Here is a 16,029-nt window from a genome sequence, read left to right as displayed (position 1 = left end):
CCTTTTTACTCTTCTGGTGAAGTCTTTTGATGCACATAAGTTTTTTATTTTTAGTATGTCCCAATCATCTATTTTGTCTACTTTTGTTTGTATAGTTTTCAAACTATTTGGTAGTCTGTGTATTCCCTGAAATAGTGCCTCAGATTTGTCCCTATTTTCTCATTGATGGCCTTCATAATTCTTGGATTCACATTTAGGTCTTTAATCCATGCTCAGTTGGTTTTGTATAAGGGTGTGAGGTTAAGGTCTTGTTTCAATCTTTTGCATATCGCTTTCCAGTTCTGCCAGCACCATCTGTTGAAGAGACTGTCACCTCCCCATGCAATATATTTAGGTACTTTGTTGAAAATCTGTATGTGCATGGGTTAATTTCTGGATTCTCAATTCTGTTCCATTGTATCTTTCATTGTACCAGCACCAAGCTGTTTTGACCACTGTTGCCATGTAATAAATTTTGAAGTCGGGGAGTGAGAGGTTTCCAACCTTACTCTTCTTCTTAAGCAGTGAGAGATTTTCAACATTATTCTTCTTCTTTCCTTCCCATATAAAGTTTGTAATTGTTTTTTCCATCTCTTTGAAGAATGGCCTTGGAATCTGGATTGGGATTGCATTATATGTGTACATTGCTTTGGGCAGTATTGACATTTTCACAATGTTAAGTTTTCCTATCCAGAGCATGGTACATTCTTCCATTTTTATAGGTCTGTTTTGGTTTCATATAGTAGTGTTTTGTAGTTTTCTTCGTATAGGTCCTTTGTCTCTCTGGTTACATTTTTCCCAGATATTTCATCTTTTGTGCGGCCACTGCAAATGGTATTGCTTTCCTAATGTCCTTTTCAGCTCTGTCATTGTTGGTATAGAGGAAGCCAACTAATTTTTGTATGTTGAATTTATTTTCTGCCACTTTGCAGAATATAAGCTTAGTAGCTTTTTTAAGGTCTAGTTGCTTTTTTATTGAGTCTTCAGGGTTTTCTTTGTATAGGATCATATCGTCTGCAAATATAGAGAGTTTTACTTCCTCTTTGCCAATTCAGATGCCTTTAGTTTCCCTCTCTTGCCATATAGCTCTTGCTAAGACTTATAGTACAATGTTGAATAGGAGTTGTGACAAAGGGCATCCTTGTCTGGTTCCTGTTCACAGAGGGAAGGCTTTCAGTTTCTCTAGATTGAGAGTAATGTATGCTGTTGGTTTTGTATATATGCTCTTAATTATGTTGAGGAATTTTCCTTCAATTCCTACTTTGTTGAGTGTTTTTATCAGGAATAGATGTTGGATTTTGTCAAATGCCTTTTCAGCATCAATCGATATGATCATGTGGTTCTTTTCTTTTTTCTTATTTATATGGTGAATTACATTGATTGTTTTTCTGATGTTGAACCATCCTTGCATCCCTGATATGAATCCCATTTGATCATTATGTATTATCTTTTTGATGAGCTGCTGGATTCTGTTGGCTAGGATTTTGTTGAGTATTTTTGCATCTATGTTCATGAGTGATATTGGTCTATAATTTTCTTTTTAGTGATGTCTTTCCCTGGTTTTGGTATGAAGGTTATGCTTGCTTCATAAAATGTATTAGGAAGTTTTCCATTCTCCTCTATATTCCAGAATAATTTGAGCAGAATTCGTGACAGCTCTTCCCTGTATGTTTGGGAAAACTTACCAGTGAAGCCATCTGGGCCTGGAATTCTGTTGGTTGGGAGTTTTTTGATGACCTGATCAATTTCTTCTTTTGTTATGGGTCTATTCAGGTTTTCTACTTCACTGTGTGTAAGTTTAGGTAGTTTGTGTTTTTCTAAAAATGTATCCATCTCTTCTAAGTTTTCAAATTTGTTGGAGTATCATAGTATTCTGTTATTATCCTTTTGATTTCCTTTGGTTCCATTGTGACATTACCCATGTTGTTTCTAATGCATTTTATTTGTGTCCTCTCCCTTTTTTTTCTTTTGTTAGGTTTGCCAATGGTCTGTGAATTGTTTTAATCCTTTCAAAGAACCAGCTTCTTGTCCTGTTGATTGTTTCTATAGTATTTGTGTTTTCTATCTCATTTATTTCTGCTCTAATCTTTATTATTTCTTTTCTTTTGGTGGCTGTAGTTTCCCTCTGTTGGTCTGTTTCTAATTGTTGTAGATGCTGTGTTAATGTGTTAATTTTCATTATTTCTTCTTTTTGGATGTGTGCATTTATTGCAATAAATTGCCCTCTCAGCACCACTTTCGCCATGTCCCAAAGATTTTGGTATGTTGTATTTTCATTCTCATTTATTTCTAGGAACTTTGTGAGTTCATGTTTTATTGCTTCTATTACCCAGTCACTTTTCAGCAGGGTGTTATTCAGTTTCCATGTATTTGACTATTTCCTTAGACTTCCTATTGTTGATTTCTAATTTGATAGCATTGTGGTCTGAAAAGATGCTTTGTAGTATTTTGATATTTGTAAATTTATCGAGATTTGTTTTGTGGCCCAAGACATGGTCTATTCTGGAGAGTATTCCATGTACACTGGAAAAGAATGTGTATTGCACTGTTGTTGAGTTGAATGCTCTGTACACATCTATGAGGTCAAGTTGGTTGATTTTGTTGTTTAGTTCCTCTGTGTCTTTGTCAAGTTTTTTCCCCTGGTTGTTCTATCCATTTTTGAAAGCAGTGTATTAAAATCGCCCACTATTATTGTAGATTTGTCTATTTCTTTCTTCAAATCTATTAGAGTTTGCTTTATATATTTTGGAGCTCTTTCATTGGGAGCATAGATATTTATTATGGTTACGTCGTCTTGTTCAATTGTCCCTTTAATCATAAGATAATGTCCATCTTTATCTATTATGCTGTTTTTTCCTTAAAGTTTATTTTATCAGAGATTAGTACTGCCACTCCTGTTCGTTTTTTATTGCAATTAACTTGGTATATTTTTTTTCCATCCTTTGACTTTTAATCTGTTTTTGTTTTTTATTTTTAATAATTTCAATATTTTTTCTTCATAAGAATTTGCAGTGTGACTTGCTCAAATTTAATAATATCAATCACTGTTATAAACCTTCATAAATGTAACATCTTGTCTATCCTACCACTTTTGATGACAACCCAAATGAAAAATTTTCAGTATTGTATATTTGTTGGTGTTGGTGTTGTGGAGTGCAGTTGAGTCAGTTCTGAATCATTAACAACCCTGCATAGGGTTTCTGAGGAGTAGCTGGTAGGTTTGAACTGCTGACCTTGTAGTTACCAGTCCAGTGCTTATCCTACAATGCCACAACCTTTAAAATGTTCACAAATTTCCAAAATGTATTATAATCAAGGTAATGTGATAAACAAATATATATATATATATGGATATGAACTAAAACTATAAGCAGGAGTGGTAACAAGAACTCAAAGACACCTGTAACTCTATCTGTGCCCTAAGGAACTTACAACATGATTTAAAAACAAAGCAAAAGAAGAAAACAGAAACAGGCTTATGAAACAGAAAATGCATATAAGACATATGAGTACTTTTAAATATCTATATTCTCAATTTTAGAATAAGTACTATTTAACATATGTATATCTTTTGTTATAAAAGTACACATTTTTTAATAGTAGTTTTATTTAAGCTTCCAATGCAATGGTTTGTAAACAAGTTACATACAAAGGTTGGAAAGGTCCCAGGAACTGGCCCTGAAATTGTTTATTCCATTATTCAGAGAATGAGAATGAACTCCTGTTTCAGAAAAAAACATATTTCTCTTAGGACAACTATGAGAAAACATTTTGAATAATTTACTGTGTGTTATTTTGTTGTTTTTCTAGCTGACAATAGAAGAATCATAAATGCAATGAATCAGTTATGTTACCATTTTCCATTACATTAAAGCCATTACGTATCTTGCTTCTCCGCGCTCTTCTGAAACGCACCCATGTGCAAATGCACATTCATGCTTGTGGCTTTTAGTGAAAGAGCATTCTCAATACCTTCCAAGTGAGCAAAAGTCTGTTATATTCTTGTCTGGCTCGTTTATGGCTTCATAAGAATTTATTCTTCATATATGAGCTGGTTGAGCCTCTTCAAAATCTGTATAGGAAAATGGACCTTAATTCCTTCATCTCGTGATAGAGTCAAAATGAAAAGAATACACTCACAGAGCCCAACATCTTCACGTCACCACCGACTTCTCATTCAAAAGGGTACTTTGGGTGGCAGGTGGAGTTATAATTATAGATTAGGAAAAAGCAACATCAGCAGCTGTTGCTTCTGTTTGTTCCCAGCTATAACTGTCATCAGGGGGCAAATTGGCATAAACAGTCCTCCACAAGTGGAAAAACATTTAACCCCCATGCTTGCTACACTCTGCGTCTACTCAGTGAACAGAGGACAGAAAGAAAATCTGACTGTGCATGAGGGAAGTGAAACCGAGAGTGCAACACCAGCCCGAAGGCACCTCTTCAGGGGGAGCCTGAAATTTGGAAATTTTCTTTTCCGTCGGAGAGTCCAAACCACATAAGTAGGTTAGTGCACAAAACGTATACCTATGCATTTTAATTCTGATCTCAATGTGATTCTAATTGTTCTGATAGAACTTAAGTAGAAGGATGAACTATTGAATGAACGAAGGGAAAGTTATTTGAAGACTGGTTTTTATTTTAAATACTATTCCCATGAGAACAAATTATGAAATGGAACTAATTTATTATGCTGTTTTTCCAAGATTAGATGTTTTCACAGTAGACAAAAAGACAAGATGAAGTTGGAAAAGTGAAACCGGTTTTTTGGCATGAGTCCCAACATTTCGTAATGCCCTGCCTTATGCCAAATTAAATTAGTAATGTTGAAGACTAAGTTCATGCTTCTAGAAAAACACTGTAAATGTAACTTCAGAGTTGCATTTAGTAAGAAATGGTCAAATCAGAGTTGGATTGTTTTCCCAGCTTTAAGTAAGTACAGAACATTTCTTATTTATGATAAAATGCCCAATGTTTCTTGTGTCTAGTTGAATTTTGCCTAAAAGATCCATGATGTCAGTCTCAGTAACTCTAAAGACTTTCCTTAAAGATCCTTTTAAGAAGACCAAGATTTCAGAAAAGTCTTATTTGAACTGAGCATGCTTCATGTTAAAGAGTAGTTGAGAAGAATTCTCATATACATGTTATCTCTAGTCTATTTATGTCAAAACCTGAGTATTGTATTGTAAATATTGTATTGACCAGTGACATTACAATATCTCTCAGATATCTAATTTATTCATTCAAATATTTTTTAGCAATGATTATAAAATCTACAATTAAAATAAGATATAGTAATTAAGGTAAGCTTAAGATTTCCAATAGCATTCTTTCCAGAGACAGCTCTCCTACTTTTTTCTGTCTCTGTGAAAATAGAATTCCGAGGTAATCACCGGAAACTCACCTTTGGGACCCAGTTTCTCATTCAGCCACATCCTTGGAATTGATCCAAGTAGAAAACCAAAACCAAACCCATTACTGTTCATTCGATTGTGACTCATAGTGAGCCCGGGTGTTGCAGAATACAACTACTCCATAGGATTTTCTTGTCTGTACAAAACTACCAGGCCTTTCTTCTGTGGCTTAGCTGGGTGGGCTTGAATATCAACCTGTAGTTCAGTGCTATCAAGTTGGTTCTGACTCACAGCGACCCTGTATTGGGTTTCCGAGGCTGCAGTAGTCAAGTATAAGCCATTTGAACCACCAGGGACTTTGACCTATGTAGAAAGAATCCTTAAATAATGATCTCATTTTGTTCAGTTCTAAACAGAAAGTGAACCATCCCTAAATATGTTATGTAAGACTTTTCATCAAGAAAGTTCGCCTTTCTTAATATCACTGTGACCCAATCGTTCAGCTACATTTTGAAGTGCACAGAGTACTAACTAAGTGCTCAGAACTCCACTAGAGTGAAACCCACATCCAACTAAAACCAGAAAATGTAGCTCACCAAGTTAAATCTGACAAAGGGTTTGATTCTTTCCAATAATATTTCATGGTTTCAAAAAGGAGAGCCACCACTCCCCTTAAGAAGTATAAGGGTGAAAGACCTCTTTCCAAAACTTTAGCAAACAGAGACCCAAGCAATAATTTTGGCAACTGCTCTTGAAAAATGTTAATTAATATAGCATATCAAACACCATACATTTTCCACATGGATGAAGCAAATAAATGATAGGTGATATCATAATATTTCTCAGAGATTTAATTTATCTATTCAAATATTTTTGAGCAATGAATATGTCATCTAAAATTAAGATTTAGCAATTAAGGCAATTTTACGATTTCTAGTAGTATTCCTTTCTTCTAGAGACAGCTCTTTTCCCTTTTTCTGCTACAAGATTTCCACTGAGATGGCGGCTATCTCTAGTTTCCAGATTCTCTGAAAAACAAAATATGGATGAATGGCTATTGGCTTGAATTTCTTTAGATATACTGATTGATGCTGCATTTTAAACATTGCTCTTTTACTTGTGTTTTGTCTTCTTGATCTTCTAGGAGGAAAAATACAACTATTCAAGATGACTGTCACTTACTCAAGCAAAGTAGCAAATGCGACTTTTTTTGGATTTCATAGGTTACTCCTCAAGTGGAGAGGCAGCATTTACAAACTCCTATACAGGGAATTTATTGCTTTTGCTGTTCTTTACACAGCAATAAGTTTGGTGTACAGGTACTTACCTTTGCATGTCTCCTTATGTGGCCGTCAAATATCATGTAAGAATACAGTCTCAAAAATCTGAGCCCTCTGGTTGCCGCTGATTCTTGCATTATGTAACCTCTTCTTTTGCATGAACCTCTCTGGTGCCGTCTCCTCTTCAGGACAGGGTATTTTAATCCATACCTAACCATTTTTAGGATGTTAAGTAGATTCTAACTGTCATTAGAGGCAGCTCTAATTCCAGCCCCATATTAGTTATTAGGTATTTAATTAGGTATGATTACACCCCAAGAATGTTGCTATAGGCATAAAATGAAAGATTTATCCTTCGATCTTGACTACATGATGATTTTGAATGGCAAAACCCATAGACAAATAATTATTTGTGCCTCTCTGAATGACATTCATTGTTTGAATTTGTGATTGACAGCTTGTAGCAACTACATATCTGATGAACATGTTCATAAATAAGGTGTTAGGTCATGTTCCTCCATTTTGCCTGAAATGACAAACATTTATCCAAGATAGTACCCAATAATCTTACCAATACTTCAACTGAAAAAAGGACTTAGGACTAATTTATATTGTTTATATCTTCCCAATTTAGTACATTGTATCATAAAAGTAGAATCCTATTCTTTATAACATTACAACCTATGCCCGTCACACTGACAGAAAATTTGAGCAGTATCATTTCCAATAAATACTTTTATGACTAGAAATTATTGTCTTGATAAAAATCTTATCAGTATATAAAGAGGATTCTTTATGAGTTTTATTATTAAAATTGTTTGCATACATTTCTTCTCTAAAAGCAGCTAAACTTTAAAATAGGAAAGCTAAAGGTTTTTGAGGCTGTATTTTCACCTTTTCTATATACATCACTGTTACTCTCTTCTGCATACAGATGAACAAATTTGTGTACTTTTGCTTTCATCTGCATTCTTCCTTGTAGCAACAGGATTCCATTTGGAGATGAAGGATATTAATTTAGCTGGCTGATAATTTTCAAGAGTAAAATAGAAAGAGCTATTTTGCTATACATCCAAATTATCTTTCCAAACAAATATATATATTGGTATACATTTTTGCAAGCTATCTTTAAGAGAAAAGAAAGTCTCATTATCCTAGTGTGATATCTTACGTAACGTAATATTATTTGGACATTTATGTATCACCTACGCCTTCAAAATATGAAATGGTGGAAGATACAGTGACGTTCCAGGATAACTTTCTCATTAGTTTATTTTTACTAATGTGAATTTATTGCTGCTACTGCTGCTTAGAATAGCATAGCCCTTAAAACAGTTGCAATGCAGACAGAAATGCTCCATGGGACCTCAACTTTTGCTCCAATATAATATTTATACCTCATAAAATTGTATACACTTATGTTTTCTAAAGACAAATAGTGCTTACATCTACTACAATAATCATTAGGTTAGATCAACCTTCATTTTTTTTTTTTAAGTTCAAGTGTAAAGTTATTAAAATATATCCTTATACCTTTAAAAATGGTACAGAAAAAATATAGGCTGAAGTTGTCAAGAAAGTAAAACATATCTGTAGAAAAGTACATAACTTTATTCTCATGTCTACTAATACTCTTAAGTTATTTGGTGTTTTGTTTTTGTTTTAAATTCTATTATAATTAAATAATTACACTAGATGAAAACCATAGGGTAGAATCAGAATTTCTTCGTTTGGCTATATCCTTCATATTTTTGGATGAATTTAACAAAATAATTTCTGTAATTAATATTGTTAGGCAGCATGGAGTCAGTTCCAACTCATAGTTATCCAATATACAACAAAAGAAAACACTGCCCAGTCTTGCACCATCCTCATAATCCCTGCTATGTCTGAGCTCACTGTTGCAGCCACTGTGTCAGGTCACCTCATTGAAAGTCTTCCTCTTTTTAACCCTATACTTTATTAAGGAGTCCTGGTGTGGCGCTGTGGGTTAATGCGCCAGACTGCAAAGCCGTTTGAACTGCAAGGTCAGTGGTTTAAACTCACCAACTGCTTCCTCGGAAACCCTATACAGGGTCACTATGGTTCGGAATCGACTCAACGGCACTTAACAACAACAACATACTTTATTAAAAGGGCTCTGGTAGTGTAGTGGTTATGAATGGGGATGCTTATCTCACAGTCAGCAGTTCGAAACAACCAGCTATTCTGCGGGAGAGAGATGAAGCTTTCTGCTCCTGTAAAGATTTACAGCCTCGAAAACCCTGTACAGGGTCACTATGAGTCGGAACCGACTCCACGGCACATAACAAGAACAAAATACTTTATTAAGCATGATGCCTTCTCCAGCGACTGGTCCTTCCTAATAACATATCTGAAGTATATAAGGTGAAGTTTTTCCAGCCTCTTTTCTACGGGACATTCTGGCTGTACCTCTTCTAAGACAAATTTGTTCATTCTTATGGCAGTTCATAGTATGGTCAATATTATTTGCCAATACTATAATTCAAAGCATTAATTCTTCTTCAGTCTTCCTTATTCATTGTCCAGTTTTCACATGCATATGAGGGAATTGAAAATGCCATGACTTGAGTCAAATATACCTTATTCCTCAAAGTGACATACTTGCCTTTTAATAGTTTAAAGAGATCTTTTGTAGTGGTTTCACTCAATGTAATATGCCTTTTTGGTTTCTTGACTGCTGCTTTCATGGTGTTGATTGGGCATCTAAGTAAAATAAAATCCTTGAAAACTTCAATCTTTTCCCATTTATTATATTGTAAGAATTTTTGTTCTCTTTATGTTGAGGTGCAACCTATACCAAAGTCTTTAACCTTCATCATTAAGTGCTTCAAATCTTCTTTTCCTTCCGCAAGCAAGGTTGTGTCATCTTGTATAGCAGGTTGTTCATGAGTCTTCCTCAAATCCTGGTGCTGTTTTCTTCTTCATATAGTTCAACTTCTCAGATTATTTGCTCAGCATACAGATTGAATAAGTGAAGGTGAAAGGGTATTTCCTGACTTTAAACTCCCCTTTTTCTGTTTGAACAATTGCCTCTTGGTCAATGTGCAGGTCCACATAAACACAATAAACTCTTCTGGAATTTCTATTTTTCTCTTTTTTATCCATAATTTGTTATGATCTCCCCAGTTGAATGTCATTGCATAGTCAATAAAATAACAGGTAATCATCTTTGTGGTATTCTCTACTTTCAACCAAGTTCCAATGTCCTCTGGATTCTGTATTATATTCTAGCTATTAAAATTTCTATGTGTCTATTATGTAAATATTTTCTTTGGCCAATTATTAATAATAGCAATCATTTCATTATTAATTAATTATATGACTATATGTTACATGGTCTACTTACATTATGTTATGCATTCCTGACAACATCCCTGAGACATAGATATTACTGCAAATGAGAAAAACGAGGTTCTGATTACAGTGAGACCTCTGAAAGCTAGAACTCGACAGGACTGCCTTGGTTTTCTAGGTCTCATACGTTTTCCACCCTTGACAGGAAGTCTTACCACTTTTCTGTTGTTCCTTTTAGTGGGAAATATTTGAGTTTTCCTTGTCTGTCACGTTTCCGCCTTATACAGGTTCTAGCCTTTGCAGGTTTTACTATAATTAAAAAATATGTGTACAGTAAGTGGCAGTCTAGAATTCCAAGGTGGGTTTGCCTGTCTGTTAAGTCCATGCTTTCCACTTTAAATCCTCTTTGACCATTCATTTAAACATCAGAAACAAGTCTGATTATAACTGTCATCAGCATGACCCAGACAGACTCTAATATATAAACAGTTGGTGCCTCTTGTCAGCCTTCCCTAAGTTTAGTAGCGCTGACGCCTCCATCCAAGCTGAGGCAGGTACTCCAAATCCACTCACCCATACCTGTACATCTTCTTTGTCAGTGCTACCTTGCTCCCAACAGCTCTTCATCTGCAGTCTGGATGATAATGATAATATCTCATCTCTCTGCTTCCTGTATCAAAGTCCTACTGACCCAAATGGGCCTTTGATGCTTGTTATAATGGATCTTTCCTAGGGATTTTTTTCCTCCCTTGGAACAGCTGCACTCATTAACTTATGCAAATTCAATTATCCATATGTTGATCGTTGTTTTAAATGATTCAGACATTTTTCCTAACTCTGAATCTCCTTCCTGCAATATAAATATCAATAATAGTCCTATGAAGTGCATTTAAGTTCAACAATACCAGAAAATGAGTTTGGACAGGTTGGGCCAGAGCTATAAATTTTGAGACACCAGCTGAATTTAATCATATAATTTTTTATTTCTAATTGTTAAATCTGTTTTATTTTTACACTTAAAAGAATTATGGGATTTAAAATTAGCTAACAATAACTCTAATCCAGATTTTGCTCCAATCCAACGCATCAACCATACAAGAGTTTAAAAATATAAAATTTTAAGTTTTAAATGGTTTATCAATCCCTCTATTTAATGGCCAATACCTGAATGCACTAAAAGTTTAAGTATATAGATTAAGCAGTTAAAAACATTTTGAGACACATCAGCTCAGGTAAAAAGGAAGAAAAAAAAAGTTATTGCTCATTTTAAAAAAGCAATATTAAGATTATTTGTGCTTAATTGTTTGCACTTATTGTCACTTGCAAAGCAGGTGCAGAAGTATAATATCATAAAGGGCTGTGCATTTTATTTTTGCTCCAGATTGTTACTTACAGGAGCCCAAAAACGTTACTTTGAAAAATTATCAATTTACTGTGACAGATATGCTGAACAAATTCCAGTAACCTTTGTGCTGGGTAAGTATAGGACACACGCAGAATGCAGCCACACAGCTGTCTCCATTAGGATGACACCAATGACTCTGCATGGGAGTGTTTCCAGGCTGAGGGGCATGCCTGAAAAGTCACTGCTTGCAATAGAACCACAGTCATCTGTAAGGTGTGCCTTCAGGGCTGCTGCGCTAAATTAACAGCAAGTGAGTTTGAGGTAATAATCTGCTCTTGGACAATTAAGCTTTCCCTCCACTAACTCATTTTTTGCAGTTAATATATGAGTTCTAATAGTCACTCACCGTGTGTCATGGCATTGCCAGGCACAAATTTTTTTGTTATTGTTCTGGAGGGCAAAAGCCTAAGATATGGATAACATCTTTTTATACCCCAACCCCTCAAAGAGGCTAAAATTGTGCTAAAAGCATCCGTGTCAATGTGGCCGCCATAAGAAATCGGGTTATAATTTCCTGTTATTCTACAGGGTTTTATGTTACTTTGGTAGTGAACCGATGGTGGAACCAGTTTGTGAATCTGCCCTGGCCAGACAGGTTGATGATCCTCATCTCCAGCAGTGTTCACGGCAGTGACGAGTACGGGCGCTTGCTCAGAAGGACGCTTATGCGCTATGTCAATCTTACATCGCTGCTCATCTTCCGTGCAGTGAGCACAGCTGTGTACAAAAGGTTTCCAACAATGGATCACGTGGTTGAAGCAGGTATTGTGAACAGCTTTTTCTTCCAGAGGCTTTTCTTAATCCTTGGAATTCCTTTGAAAATCCCCTTTCTTGATTGATTCATTCAAGAAACATTTATTGATTACTTCTGGCACTGCTGGTTAATGTGCTAGACTGCAAGGTCAGTGATTCAAGCTCATGAGCTGCTCCTTAGAAACCCTATACAGGGTCACTATGGGTCAGAACCGACTTGATGGCACTTAACAACAGCAACAGCTATGTAACAGAGTGGAGTAGCGGTTAAGCAGAGGTCAAACCCACCAAGTGCACTGTGTAAGAAAGACCTGGTGATCTGTTACATAAAGATTGCTGCCTAGGAAACCCAATGGGGCAGTTCTACTGTGTCACATATGGTTGCTATGAGTTGAAAATTGTCGCAAAGGCACCCAGCAACAACTGTGTATGTACCAGAAACAGTTTAAAGAGACCAAGAGGAATAAGATATAGTTCTACCCTAAAAATTTTACTTGAGCAACAAGGGATGGGAAGCAGCCAACATTGCTTTTAGTTCAATCTGTAGTATTATCAGACACTTTTCTAGCACTTGGTAGTTTATTCCCTTCCACAGACATTATTCCATTGTTTTTAAAAGAATTGCTTGTTTTTAACAATACCCTTTGAGATATTTTGTTGGCTTTTATTTCTGCTTGTTTTGTTTTGCTTTCTTAGGTGAGCAGTATAGCCTAGTGATTAAGAGAAGAGAGAAAGGGTTAGAATACTTACTCTACCACGAACTAGCTACATGACCTTGTGCGTGTTATTTAGCTGTTGTGTGCCTCAATTTCCTCATCTCTAAAGTGGACATGGAGTCCTGGTGTGCTGCTGTAAGATAAGCACTGGACTGCTAACCGTAAGGTCAGCAGTTCAAACTGACCAGCCACTCCTCAGAAACCCTATACAGGGGTCTCTATGAGTCAGAATCAAGTTGATAGCACTTAACAACAACAAAGTGGACATGCCAAGTTTATAATAATACCACCTATCTCATAGATGTTGTAAGAATTAAATCAGTTAATCTTTAGAGCAACACCTGGTAGATGGTAAATGCTATGAAAGTTCTTGCCATTATTAAGGAAATACTAGCACAATTGTGTCACTTTAGAAGACTCATTGATGATGAGACATCGTGTCCCATTTGACGAGGAGGTTGTGGGAATTTAGGTAGAAATAAGGAAGGCAGGGTATAGGCGATGTTGTTAAGAGCATAGAGTATAATGTAAAAGATAGTCACTGAGTTTAGGAGTTGCTTAAGGATTTAGGTGTTATTGTTTTTGTTGTTAAGTGCCGTCTAGTCAATTCCATTTCATAGCCACCTTGTATAGGGTTTCTGAGGAACAGCTAGTGAGCTTGAACCACAAATCTTTGTCATTCAAACCAACCTTGTGGTCCATGAGTCCTGGTGTGGCGCTTCCGGTTAGTGTGCTGGAAAGGATTCAGGTAAAGGGTATGAATAATCAGGAAAACTAACAGGTATATTCTGTTAAACCTGTAGGAATTTATTTAACTGCCGCTACCTCCTTCAAATTTAAAAGTTGAATGTTGCTTCAGAATAACTAAGTTGAAAATTTTTTTACTTGGTAACTAAATATCGTAATATCTAAAAGATCAAATACAATAGGAATCACCTCCTCTGTGGGCTACTATTATCTGAAGAAAGACATAGAAACAAATAAGAAAGGTTTGGCCCATTCCAAATCAATGTTTGAGACATAAAGTTAACTTGGATGAATAAACAAGATATTTCTCAAGTCCTGATGTATTCTTGGAATGAAGAGTGTACTCTGACAGAAATCAGATGCCAGGCTCAATCCTCAAAGCAGATCTCATTCTCGGAGCGTCACCTTCGTATTAAAAGCACACCAGGAGAAAGCCATGATGGCGGGCAATGAAGAGGCCTTTGGGCCCTCTGATGAGGTATGAACTGAGAGGGTTGAGTTGAGCTCAGATGTTGGGGGCAAGTAGATGCAGTGAGGTGAAGAAGAGAATGATGGGAAGTGTGTTTAAGTTGAGAGTGAGGTCCCTCCTGGCTGCCCCATGATCAGCCATCTGGGTGCACACCTTCTCTGTGGATGAGCAGGGCTGACCCACTGAGCTTCCTGCTCTTTTCTCCAGTAAATGATTGATCAGAGTCTGCGTCTGGGGTCAGTTTCCAAGCTCTCACAACTGGGCACATGACCACACTGCTTCCTGACTGTCCACGCCTATGCCAGGGCTTCTGGCAAGAACAGGAAGTTCAGGGATGCCGGAAAATGTTTGGCAGATCCCCTGAGCCCAGAGCCAGGCACCTGCTCTGCCTGAGGGCAGAGAGGGTTGTCAGTAAAGTGCAGGGACCCAGAGGAGTATGGGCAGAGAAAGGGAGACGTGCTGAGGACACAAAAAAACTTCCTGACAGTTGACTCCCCTACATAAAATCACCTGGAAGGGAAAGCGTAACTTCTCAACCTTCAGAACCCATTAACCAAACTAAATCTACTTCCATCCAGTTGAGTCCAACTCACAACTACTGCATATGTTACAGAATAGAACTGCTACCATAGGTTTTCCACGGCTATAATATTTAGGAAGCAGATCACCAGGATCTTCTCCTGCTAAGCTAATGTATGGGTTCAAACGGCCAACTCTGAAGTTAGTAGTCAAGCACCCAGTAGATAAATCAATTTTGCTAAAAATGATTCCAGAGATTCAAATTCAGTGGGTCGGGGGCAGAGTCAAGGAGTCCCTCTTGCTCGGGGAGAAGCCTTGTCTACAAAGATTCAGTACTGGATGGGAGACTATAGATGGGAGACTATGGATGGGAGAGGGCAAAGGGAACAAAGACCAACATTTTCTTTGGAAGCATCAAGCTGACCCTTGACTGGATTGGGATGTCCTGCTAGTCCCTAGATCCTCCTTGCTTTTAAGTTGACAGGCAACATTATTCTGGGAAATTAAAAGGTTAAAATTCATGTTATAGGAGAATATATATATGTTTGTTTATTTAAGATGGATATGTGTTGTTTAATGAGCTCTTGTAGAGTTGTTGTTGTTAGTGTGAAGTACCGTCGACTCGGTTCCGACCCATAGCGACCCTGTATAGGGTTTCCGAGAAGCAGCTGGTGAGCTTGAACTGCCGACCTTGCAATTCAAATGGCTTTGCAGTCTGGCTCATTAACCCACAGTGCCACACCAGGACTCTTCTTGTAGAGTGGTAGGTTACAATTAGGACTGCTAACCCCAGGGTCAGCAATTAGAAACTACCAACTGTTCCATGGAAGAAAGATGAGGCTTTCAGCCCCATAAAGATTACAGCCTCAGAAACCCTATTCAGGATCTCTATGAGTCAGAATTGACTCCACAGCACACTACCAACCAACCAATGTGTTGATTATAAAGTATATATGATTATTAGTATATGCTTTGATGATACAGGTCATAGGTCAATCTTCTCGTTGTTTAGTACCTTGAGTCAGTTTCAACTCATCGTCATCCTATGTAGGGTTTCCGAGGAGTGGCTGGTAGATTTGAACAGTCAACCTTGCAGCTCAAATTAACCTTGCAGGCCAGTGTTTATCCTATAGTGCCTCATTTTTTAAAAGGGGGGTATTATTCTCTTCGCATGAAAACAAATATAACAAATCAAAACTCTATCTGGTATGCTAAAATTTTCCTGAACGCATCTGTTATCAAAAAGTTCTTTATGAGAAGCGTCATTAAGATAGTTTCTGTTGTTTAGCCTATTTCTGCAACACTGCCCTGAGAAATTCCAATCTATTCCAATCACCTGCCCCGGAAGAAGCATTTATTCCAAGCCAGGCCAGTTACAAAATGTCAGATTTTCCTCAATTCAGGTGATAATTAATTGAGTATCTTATGGGATCTGACTGAACCAAAGCCATGTTTCTCCAGTGTTTCACAATGACCTGGTAAAGAAAAT

At 36.8% G+C, this 16,029-nt stretch overlaps 1 protein-coding gene across 1 annotated transcript in view; it reads left to right on the top strand.

Moving 5' to 3' along the window:
- Positions 1 to 4,274: 4,274 nt before the first annotated feature.
- Positions 4,275 to 16,029, top strand: part of BEST3 (bestrophin 3) — a 43,099-nt gene continuing 31,344 nt past the window's right edge. Inside the window, exons 1-4 of the mRNA XM_006859616.1 lie at positions 4,275 to 4,485; positions 6,481 to 6,652; positions 11,313 to 11,407; positions 11,865 to 12,098. Coding sequence (XP_006859678.1) covers positions 6,501 to 6,652; positions 11,313 to 11,407; positions 11,865 to 12,098 — 481 coding nt within the window. The 5' untranslated portion in view covers positions 4,275 to 4,485; positions 6,481 to 6,500. The remainder of the gene's footprint in view (positions 4,486 to 6,480; positions 6,653 to 11,312; positions 11,408 to 11,864; positions 12,099 to 16,029) is intronic.

Source organism: Chrysochloris asiatica, unplaced genomic scaffold (assembly GCF_000296735.1).
Source record: "Chrysochloris asiatica unplaced genomic scaffold, ChrAsi1.0 scaffold00033, whole genome shotgun sequence".
Classification (NCBI taxonomy): Eukaryota; Metazoa; Chordata; class Mammalia; order Afrosoricida; family Chrysochloridae; genus Chrysochloris; species Chrysochloris asiatica.
The sequence above is the reverse complement of the archived record's forward strand: the minus strand, read 5'-3'. Positions and strand labels throughout refer to the sequence as shown.